This window comes from Microplitis mediator, chromosome 2, assembly GCF_029852145.1.
Source record: "Microplitis mediator isolate UGA2020A chromosome 2, iyMicMedi2.1, whole genome shotgun sequence".
Taxonomy (NCBI): Eukaryota; Metazoa; Arthropoda; class Insecta; order Hymenoptera; family Braconidae; genus Microplitis; species Microplitis mediator.
In genome coordinates this window covers 14,504,545-14,516,590 of record NC_079970.1, presented here as the reverse complement: position 1 = coordinate 14,516,590, position 12,046 = coordinate 14,504,545, and the positions used below count along the sequence as shown (strand labels likewise).

The following is a 12,046-nucleotide window of genomic DNA, read 5'->3' as shown; positions in this document are numbered from 1 at the left end:
TTTTGACGCAACCATCAACTTTATCGGAAAATTTTACAGGACATTTTTTATAGAGCATTTTATTTCCTACAACTTATCTCAGAGAAAATTATCGATATTTCTCACAAGTCATAAGTTCTTCGCAATTAACTGAAAAATTGAATATAATTAATTTTAAGCAACAAAATTTAGATTATTTAAGAAAATTTCCAGTTAATTGCAAATAACATACGACTTATGAGAAATATCGATAATTTTCTCTGAGATAAGTTGTAGGAAATAAAATGCTCTACAAAAAATGTCCTGTAAATTTTTCCGATAAAGTTGATGGTTGCGTCAAAAAATTTAAAAAATGTAGAAATTTATCGTCAATCTAACTTTAACTTTGAATAACTTTTGAAGAAATAAAAATATCGAAAAATTATAAAAGACCTTTTTTATAGAGCGTCAAATTTCCCATAAGAATATGTCTTGGACATTTAAAAGTATTAGTTCCACCGAGAGCTACAAAATTCCAAAGCTTAAAAAAAAATTTTCCCATGTTATTTAAATGGGAAATAGAAAATTTCGATGCGACAGTTGTTAAAATCAATATTAAGAGCTCAAACTTTCACAGTATTTTTTTTCGTCATTTCCAACAATATTTTCGATATAATGAATAAAAAAAAAAATTAGTCGATTTTTTTGAATCAGTCTAATATATATGTTGCCGGCTAAAGTGGACGACGAAATGAACAAACATAAATGTACAGGTGTAATATTCGATGTTTTCCCAATGGATGCATAGTTTTCCGGGTGAATCGGTCGTCGCGCTATGTGCGAAATTAACTGACTATCTGGAACTAATAGTTTTTAAGCGAATAATAATGTACTAGTATACATTGCTCATTCATTTCTCTAACAATATAAAGTTAAGCTTGATAAATCCATTTTAGCCCCTCGTGACTGTCAAGACCAAATAACAAATGAGAGTGACAGTTTTCCATCGACTACGTATATTTACTTGACTATTTTTTAACCCCCTTTTTATTTAATTTTTTTTAACTTCCCGCTAAGAAAATCGATGATTTTCGAAAAACTCGGGAAGTTATTGTTTTTACTCCGATTTTCAAAAATCGAGTTTTCATCAGATGTCAACGTTCTGAGGTCCTAGGAAGCTATTCTGACTATTTTCAGGATGATGTCCGACTGTATGTATGTGTGTGTGTATGTGTGTGTGTGTAAACTCTTTGTAACTTTTTAACTAATGAACCGATTTAGATAGTTGAGGTGGCAATCGAAAGAGCTTGTTGGCCGTCAACTTTCCTGAAAATTTCAGATCATTTGATCGAATAGACTCGAAAATGTTGGCGATTTATGAAAAAAAAATTTTTTTTTTAGTTTTTTATTGATTTCTCAGAAACGAGTTGAATGATCAACTTCAAAATCTAATCAGCTTTAGAACTTAATAAAACGCGTCGATCGCCGCCTTAACCATCTCAATCGGTTAATTTGATCGAGAGATATCGTTGGAGAAAGAAATGGTGAAAAACGGGTTTTTTCAAATACCTTCAAAACGGCAGAACGGATCGATTCCAAAATTATATCAGCTCTAGAATTTGAGAAAACGCGCCGATTGCCACCTCAAACGTCAAAATCGGTTCATGAGTTCAAAAGATATCGGCGCTGAAAAGTTAAAAAAATAACATAAAACGTTATTTTTTCCGGATAAATCAAAATATAAAGCACTAAATGTGTCTGAATTCATACCAACTATTCCTCTTTATAGTCTCTTTCGATCATCATAGAATGTCATCTAACTTGTTCATTAGTTTAAGTCATATTATCAGCAAAAAATTGAGAAAACCCAGTTTTTAATATGTTTCTCGGACATTTCATATATTATTGCTCTGACCTAAGTCAAAACTCACTCAAATCTTGATTTTGATCACTGACATTGATTTCTGTCTCGATACATTTATTTCATTGAACGCGATCGAGAATAAAAATTTGAAAACCGCTTCTTCATTAATAATTTTCGATTCTTAACTTGTCAAACTTTAGCAAAATACGTAACTTGGTGGAGCTTGAAAAGCTCATAAAAAATAATCCCAGGTAATTGCATTTTCGAGCTCGAAGAGCTCGAAAATATATTCACAGTAATGTTTTCAATCTCCTTGAGCTCGAAAACAGCGGGAAGTTTTGGGGCTGGCCCACAGGGTCAAACGACGCCCAGATTTTTTATTTTCGTTTTTAAAAAAAAAGTTTCTGAGTTTTTGCGGTTGGGTTTTCAACTTTCATGATACTAAAACATAAAAATAGAAATAAAAATGTCAAGCTGATCCCTCTAAAAAATGACTATACACATTTAAATTCAAATTTAATCGGGAAATACTAAATTGCATACTTTATGCAGCACAAACTATAGACCTATAGTCTGACATACAAGAAGTGCAATACCATATGAATTATTTTTGTCGCATTAATTTTTCAAGTCTGTCTTCCCATCGTGTTGGCGTAAGCATGAATTATGAACACATTAGTGTAGCACCAAAGAGCTGTAGAAAAGTATAAAGGGGTGTGAGGGTTGTGTAAGAATTGATTTATGACCATAGTGGCATGGTACGCATATCTAATGTCCTGCTGGTGATATTTCGAGGGCTGCGCTAGAAAGGAGGCGGCTCTTAAAGAATACGATTCATCTGCATAGCAGATCTTTCGTTGGAATACCCTAATAGTGCTTGAACGATCGTAAAGCCACTGTTAGTAGACCATGAAGATAGATAGCAAGCAATGATGCCCATAAAGTTCTCGTGCATCAAAGTCAAGTCGAGAAGATATTTTAATCAACGAATTTTTCATCTTTACCGATAGCTGCTACTTTATATTAATTTATGATAATGAGAAAAAAAATAAAAAATTAAGCACTACGGTAATTTATAAAATAAAAATTTTTTTTTTCATTTATTTTATATCGTATGTATAAAAATGAGAGAATTTACTAAACCATTACTCGTTAGTTTATAATTTCTTTTATATTATGAGAAAAATTAATCGATTATCGATTGCTGTTTACTTTGTGTTAGTTCAGAAAAATAAATCGAACTGGGCATGGTCTTACAAGGAACATTGATAGGGTATACACGTGACAAAAATGACAAGAAACGTAATCCCACTGGACGAACGTATTGAAGGTTTGGGAATGAAGAAATCAACTGAGAACTATTGGCTTTTTGAGATTTTTCTCTCTTTTTTCTTTTTTTTTTTTTTTTTTTTTTCATTTCTGTATGTATCATGGGACGAAAAATAGAAGTAGCTTGTGATGGCTAAAATTCTCAATGTTGTATCCAATGATATGTGACAGCATGTCACGCTGTTCAAAAACCCTTTTCTATCTTCATTTCTAAGTTAAATTTTAGGTTCATTGCCCACACAATGTCGCTCGTATGGATTTTTTTTGACTCCTTGTTTTTTAAAATGAAAACTTTCATACAAAACAAAATTATTGATTTCAATCAGATTTTCACGACTCAGTTTTTTGCAACATGGTTATTTTTTGGGTCGATCTTAAGAAGGATTCTTTACTACGTTTCTTTAAGATAACATCAATAGACGAATGTGGATAAATAATCAATATCTCTCGATTATGACTACAAAAATTTGTAACAACTTAAATCTGATGAAATTATAAAACTACTAGAAAGATGTTAATCATACGGTTTGATCTATTTGTTTGAAAGATATTACAAATAGAAAATGTAAGAATAGGTGTTTTTTTAATTTTCTTCGAATAAAAGTGCTCGATCGATTGGTTTAAAATAATATCGAATCTTGAACTTCGAATCTATGGGCTACCACAAAACTGATTTTTATCGGGTATCTTTTCTTTGTGAGATAGCGTCAATAAAAAAATAATCATTTTTAACGTTTTTCATACGACCTATATCAAAACTTGTATAGTTTCACTGTCTCTTTAGCTAATCGGAGTAAGCCAACTTCAGATCAAGCGATGTAATGGGTTGAAAGTCGTCTTGTTTCATCCCTCGCCACAAATATACTATTCCTATTGACATAACAAAAAAGATATTCCCTAGCTTGAACAGCTTAAAAAGACAACTTTTACGAACGATGCTTTTGAGATTGAAGTCCTTAAAATAAAATCATGAATTTAATATTATCAACATCAGAGAGCTTCTGTATATCTAAGTAAAATATGTAAAACATAGACTTAAAAAAGAGTCATCTCAAAGTAGTTAATATTTATCGTTAATAGTTCATAGTTAAGGATCTAAAAGATAATTTTGAAGTAATTTTTGAGTACATCTTTCTACTAATTCTACACATTTCTAGTGGCATAATGGTTTGTTAGTGAACTAACCAACAGGACTAGTAAATTTTATCATTTTTCGTTTTCGTCAATTTTCTTAATCATTGATTCAACATTTCATTCGTCAAATTTAGTATACTGTCGTGCTAAGCACAGAAGTGGTAACTTACTATGGAATCCCTATATGCTACCAATTTTGTGCTTAGGGCACCAGTGTAGTCAGCAAAGATTTAATGCATTTATTTACAATAAATTATAAATAGATTATAATGTGTAGTTAATGATAAACATAATAAGTAAAAATTAATTCAGCTTTACTTTGGTGTAGTGATGAAACGTCGCTAGACAAGAGAAATTGTATAACCCTCCATGTCGTATGCTCTGTGGTCCGTGTTTCTCGTTTGGTTTCGCTAGAAGCTAACTTTATTGGCTGGAGGATTTTACTGTCGACTGACGTCACACGCTTGTTAACATGGTACTCATCCCATGATATGTTGTGGCTTTACCTCTTAGTTAACTCAGTAGAATACGTTTTAACTTCTATTATACGTTATAAGTTCTTTTATTGAAGAATTAACTTACTTTTATTTGTACAGTTCTAGTGTTCAATTTAACACAAATGATCGAGAATGCAGTGTTAATATCTACGTCAGTATTGATAAAAGATGACATTTATTCAGGTACAGATGTAGGGGTTACAGTAAGACTGGAATGAACACGAATCAATGCAAGATTTCTTTCTTCTATAACGATTTTGTAATCTATATTTTGAGCAAACACTCGAATTTTTTCCCTTGATTTGTTTCTTCAATAATTAATACATTAGTTGATTAATTACTAATATAATCAATAATCAACAATATGTCTATACAATGAAGGTACACAGAAAAAAAAAATTCTCGACTGAAGGTAAATATTCTTGTTTCAAGAATATTTTTTTGGAGACCTAAATTTTCTCAGATAAAGTAGAAATCTTTTCCGACCAAGACGAATTTTTTTTAACCAAGACAAATTCTCTTGGCTCAAGAAAATCTTGACTTGGTTCCCGAAAACGTTTGTCTTCAAAAATATTTTCTTGACTCAAGATAACTTTTTTTTCTGTGTACTTACTCAAAAAATTTATAATATACGTTTTTGATTTAAAATTGTAATAGACTCAAACAAATATCTCATGCACAAAATTCCGCAATACTTATCAAAATATAGTAGCGCAAAATGCAATAAGTGTGGCGCCAAAAATTTGTACAAGAATCTTGAGCAAGAATTGTTCTAGAAACGAAACAGAGTATAAGTTTATTTCCCTTCTTCTTTTTTTTTGGCTGAGCAATAAAAAGTATAGCATGCAAGAACAAAAGAGATGGGCTCAAGGGTTCTTGCCATACTTTGGAACAACTTGGTGCAAGTTTCTGGAGTAAAAATCTGGAGCAATAATTGATTAATTCTAGCGCAAGAAATATGTTTTAAGTCTCTTGTACGAAATTACAATCAATATTGTATATCACAACATTGGCAATATTGTGAACAAATCTTGCGCTATCATTGCTAATATTGTTACTGGGGGTGATGATCATTATCATCTACAGAGTCGCTCGATACAAATTATAAACGTTATGTTAGTTTACTTCGCTTGAACCCTATCAGAGAACCTTCAAGAATGTCAGGCTTGATGTAATTTTCAAATAGAATTAATTTACTCCGTATCAACAGGATCTTATCACCCTTATACTGCATTTATACCAGGTTAATATCGTTGTAATACTACAGACTAATACTACTAAGTATAGTGGAGTTTTTCAGAATACTTGCATCGAAATTTGATGTTTCAGTGTTTATACAACCAGTTAAGATAAGCTCATTTCAGACCAATATTGCAAACGAGTATAAGTGGATTCGTAAATTGAAAATGTCTTAAATCATGTTTTCACTCGCTGTTAGTTACACTCAATGTTTATTTCAGCCTGATTACTTTTGGCCATTTGTTTGACAGCTCCTTCAGTTTATCTATGTATATTATTCTCATATGTGACAGTTTTGAACATTCTATTGCATTCAATAAAAATTAATCAAAATAATAAAAAAAAATTTGAAAAAAGTTTTTTTGTTTATTTCAAATCACAATTTACGCATACATCAATAATTTACTACACCATTAGCCTCAAACTAACTTGTTTCCGACTAACTGCTGATATTGAAACTTGTTTTCTATGCGGGCGATCATTAAAAATATCGTGTGTGGCATAGTTTAAAACATGAATACGAATACGAACACGAAAATACGATTTCAGAATACAAATTTCGTCAGTCTTATAGTATGGCTCGCTTAACTAATCCCGTTTTAGTTTGACAGCGCCTTGTTCTATCTTCCTGTCATATATCCTATCAACTCTGCATTGGTGTTAAGACTGTGCTCATTTCAATACCGAGTTCATTTTTCCTATATATTACTCTCTAAACATGAATTCGTGAATATTCACTTATTTCACTTATTCATGTTAAGAGAGTACTATTTTGTCTGTATAGTTTACTGTAGAAATAAATTTTCAATAAATTTTACTGAATTACAGTGTGAAATAGTGTTGACGTTGAAATCGATTATTTTAAATAATCCCCTGCAATAGGGAAGCACTGAGGATTATCAAAAAGTTTTCCAATATTCTACGTATTTCCTTCTTCGCTTATAGTTCAGAGCAAACAAGTGACGCACAAGCCATGTAATTTATGTGTGTCATTATTATCATAGAGTTTTTTTTTTGTATTATCAAAAATTTTGGCAATCGTTTTTATTTACTTAACACTCATAATAAAAATTGATGGCAAAGCTTTTTATCTTGTGATGAAAAACAACTTGATCTCTTGTTTGCTATTGGCTGGCATTTTAGTTCACTATGAAGTACCAAAAAATGCCTTGTCAAGTGTTCGTTGAACCGAACAAACTCGAATATTTCAATCGACTAGCATAAAGTCTCATCTTTTTTTTGGACTTTACTTGGTCTAACTGTAGCAGTGACGCTTGGAAAGTTGTATTTGACATTCCAGAAAACTTCACGAAGTCAAGTAAGTTATTACAAATCTTATAATAAGGGAGAACAATCTAGAAAAATACATTAAACTATGAAAATACATCGAGAAAGAGGACCACTAGAGAACATGACCGAGGATTTATTTTTCTCTCTGACATAACTCTTGGCAAGGAAATGAAATAGGATAGCTTAGAGTACGTATATTTCTATTTTTACTTCATTCAGAATTTTTTATAATCAATTATTTGATGGCATTTCATGACAATGTATGTTATATTATTTATAAACTTATAAAAGTATTATTCGATTTAAGAGATTAATCAAAACATCATCGATAGGTCGCGATGAAAATATAGAAATCATTTTGCGTAAGGATTATAATAAGGAAGAAATCAATCCAAATTTTATTCCTTTATTCGTACTACTTTTGCGACGTGAATAAGGGGTACATAAATCCACTCAAGATAAAATTGGGTTTAGCAGGCAAGATAATTGGTCGTCGCAAATTTAAGAATTTTCAGGGATCACTTTATCCCCAAAAATGTTTTTAGTGTGAGTAGTCATATGCTATGCTACTAGACTTTTTTCCGCTCGGATTTAACCAAACGACTGAGAACACTTGAGTGAATATTTTCCGCGTGACTTTTCGAATGAAAAGTAAAGAGAGGAAATAAAACATGAGAAAGGTAAAGAAAGTGAGAATAAATAACCAGCGGAAAACGAGTAGAAAGAGAAAGTAGTAACATTAAGATCTTTTAACTAGGCAGGCTTGATGATAAATCTTTGGATAATGCACAGTTTCCCGCCCTCTTTGCCCTGTTTATGTATTTCAGGTCATTAGAAACGAAGGAGTGTGAAAGAGTGAGAAAAAGATTGTCAAACAAATCTCAGAGGACTCCTATCTATTTTCCAATACAACACACTCCCGGCTCATTTAATTTTTCGCCTCCCTTGCCAATTCTTATTCGAACCGATGGAACTACCGTTGCAAAGAGCCTCCAATGCAATCACTTTTCTACAACACTGGACTACTTTTGCCCCAAGGCTCTTGAAGCCTTCGACAGTATACCGAGCACGAAATGTATCACTGGAAATAAGCTTTCTGTATATATAACTGAAAATAAAGAAAATAAATAAAAAGCATTGCCGATGTTTAGAAATTCATATTTTCCTCGTCCTGTGACATTTAGCTGAAATGATCCAAACACTTCTTATTCAAGATGACAATTTGGCCGAGGTTTTACGATATACTGACTCCAATTCTACAACAATTGTACAGAAATAAATGACATTACACATTTTTGTGTTGACATCTTTCATCTTGGTACTAGAGTACAGAGATTTTATCTACTCGTAGCCTCTAGAGATTATTATCAAATAAAAAAGATACCACCCCTTGGGAGTGTTTTTCATTCGAAACATCTCTATATCCATCATCAGTAAAATATACGAGCACCGACCTCACTCGCATTTCTTAGGTAAATACGCCTTGGTTTACCCTCGCTATTTTGCCTTACTCATGGTCTTGACGTCACACGCACGAAGGCAAAGCAGACAAGATTGGAATAGTATGCATCACACGTTTCTGGGAATTACTCATTTTAACGCTTCTATATAAATTTAAGTAAATGCCTTTGTTAATGCCTTGATAATTTTTTTTTCATTATTCCCAGTAGAATTAAACTTACCTGTAACTTTAATGTGATAAGGTAATTGGGCTCTCCAAGTATCCTGTAATTTTCTATCTGGTGCAACACAACGATACTCTCCAGCATCTTGATAAACTACTCGATTAAGAGCCAATGGTCCTGATCCAGCTGGATCCATTGCCGATCCATGACCCCAACAACCACCATCGCATTCAAGAGTAACTGCACCACCAATTTGTACCTCCATCTTTCTTGAGTCTGTTGCCTCTCCATTTAATGCTTCTGCTTCCATTTCTATATCTGGATTTGCTGTAACAATGAATTGTTTAAATCAAACAAAAAAGAGTTTACAGTAAATTTATAAAAAAAAATTAATAAATAATTCTAAAGCAATTTAAATGTTTCAATTCATGAGTTATAACCTATTTTTTAAGATTAGGTCCTAGTACTAATATGACTTACGAGATTAACTGTAATCAATTTTCCAAAAAATATGATTATCTCGGTAAGTATCTCTCGTGTGACCCAAGAATGTGTAAGCCATCAGGTCTAAAGATCTGGGCTTTCATAACTTGAAAATTCTCGTAAATAGAGTCTCAGCCAAGAAATTAATTTCTGATGATCTTAAAGCATAGTCATTCAATGGTTTATGTTTCTTCAGTTAACTCGAGCACGTGCCAAATCTTGGCTGGGTACACTGCGATCGCTGGCGTCGTTTCTACGTGATATGTATGTATATTGAGGCAAAGATAGGAAATATAGTGAATCATCTACTGCTCATCTTTGTCATCTATATGTCTCGAGTAAGTCCAGAAAATCCGGCAGTATATCGAGTCGACTGAGCACGTACTAAGGATAAACTTTGGCGTATAGTCTAGAACCTTTCGAGCCTGGATGTATTAACATTGCCTTTATCGTTGTCCTTCAACTAAATCTTTTCTCTCTCCTACAATCTACTTCATACTTTGCCTCAGCTGAATTACGTCTAATCGTTTGCTCTTCAAGTGAATGCGCTTTGTTAATAAGTACTTACAACCACTATACAATAATGTTCTGGTGAGATTGTTATTTGGACAAAAATCGACAGAAAAAGAAAAAAACAGCATGAACAATAAAGGAGGGGGGAGGATTAAAATAAAAAGAAACTAAAGTATAGGGAGAGAGGATGAGAAAGGGGTTTACGCGAGCGTATCGACCGGATGGCTGTGGTAAAAGAGGATGAAAGAGCGTTATCTTCAAGGCTCAAGAAAGAAGATAACAAAAATAAAAGACTGGCAGAAAGAGTGCCTTGAAAAGTCTTTGAAATGCCGAGTGAATCCTACTGTACTCCTGTTGCACTGTAAAGAGCTCCAAGATGTATAAGAGAGCAACACGCCGAGGATTTTCTTCAATTACTTGACGTCTGTAGCATCAAGAGCACTAACAAAATAGCAGTTATTATCAAGTGCATTATAATTTAAGCTAATAGAACGATGACAGACATTCAATGGCCTATGAATCAACTTAGTGACTGTGAGCTTCACAGAGATGCCCAATCCCGGATCCTAGAGCATGTTAAATTGGGATAAGTAATCCGGTGGGTATTTGAAGGCGATGTTGAACCATGTAATCGATGGTAACTACAGTGAAGAGAAAGAGAGAGGGAGCGATCTTTAGTGATGGGCTCTCAAGCCGCCCAAATTGCGGAGAGATTAGGCGATCGGAAGCTGGTGTATACCCGGATCATCGTGGCAAGCGTCGACATAGGGGATAGCACGTTTGGATAAGGCGTCGAGTGATGATAGAGTATGAAGAGAAAGGACAGAGTGAAACCGAGAGAGAAAGTGAGAGAGGGGGAGAAATGATAAAGAGACAGGATGATACTAGGCGTCTGCGCCTAAAGCCAGATGGTTTCTGGTTGCTGCCATTAGCGCAGAGGAAATTTGCAAATTTTCGCTACGAGACGTGAATAATTTCCGGACGACCTAGCGGTTTCCTCTCGTGACAAATCACTGTGGTTCCTCATTATCGAAAACATGAAGTTTCTAAACCAAAAAGTTCTTTTGTCATTAGATTTTCAGAAAAATAAGAAATCCATCTCATATTTTCTTAAATAGTGCATACCTATTTATTTATAGTTTTCTTTGGATGTTATACTCCTGATAATTTTTTTCAATATTAAAAATGTTATGATTGTTATAAACTTACCTCGAACAACAAGAAAGTATCCAATGCTTGAAAAAACGCCTAGAGTATGTCTGGTGTAACACTTGTACCAACCACTGTCGTTCCTGCTGATTTTGGTATAGTTTAACCAGCCATCGTCGGATTGTTCCACTGGTGGTGCTTCATTGTCTGCGGCATAAGTTTTCATATTATCAATATCATTTTTCAGAATACAACAAGCTATCTCTTCATACTTCAAGTTTTGGTTGGCCTATAAAATCTTTATTTTTATATTAATTTTAGAATGAAAAAATATTTATAATGTAAGATTTTTTAAATTAAGTACTTCGATGTTTTATTGACTTATGTATTCAAATTTCACGAAATCCCCATACAGTTATAACAAGAATTATAAATAATAGAAAAAATCATTTCATTAACAGTAAAAATGTAAGTTAAAGCGTATGTAAGCGTCACAGATCAATCTAAAGAAGAACAAAAAATAAAGAAATAAGTTCGTCAATGTTCAACTGATTATATTAACAGCAGTAAGGTCGAGTCTTCTGAACGTAGAGTTATTTTGTTATGGGTGATACAAAATAGCTTCGTGATTTGGCCAAAGTAAGAGAGTTTTTCTTGGATTTGAAAAAAAAAAGGATCACCTTTGATTGAAAAGAAACAACAAACAATTGCGGATCATCAATGTTCTGAATGTTGAGTGGATATCAAATAAAATAGTTGGCAAATATTTTTTAAGTTGGATGAATATATTTTTAAAGTTAATTTATCGCTACTATTATGCCAAAATGATTATTTCGATTTCTAGAATTTTATTGAATTTCTTTAGAACAGTTTAAATATGGTTTATTTGGTTTTTCTCGAATACTTCGAACAGTGCTTGATCGATCGATTCCAGAGTCTAATCAGCTCTAGAATTCGATAAAATC

At 32.9% G+C, this 12,046-nt stretch overlaps 1 protein-coding gene across 5 annotated transcripts in view; it reads right to left on the bottom strand.

Annotated features, from left to right (window-relative positions):
• Positions 1–12,046, bottom strand: part of LOC130662889 (hemicentin-2) — a 491,796-nt gene that overhangs the window by 66,170 nt on the left and 413,580 nt on the right. For 4 of the 5 annotated variants that reach the window (XM_057461842.1, XM_057461841.1, XM_057461839.1 and 1 more), the window contains 2 exons: positions 11,142–11,288; positions 8,994–9,263 (listed from right to left, as the gene is read on the bottom strand). In XM_057461842.1, coding sequence (XP_057317825.1) covers positions 8,994–9,263; positions 11,142–11,288 — 417 coding nt within the window. Of the gene's footprint in view, positions 1–7,630; positions 8,916–8,993; positions 9,264–11,141; positions 11,289–12,046 lie in introns of those variants that run through there. The other variant, XM_057461843.1, reaches the window with a different exon arrangement.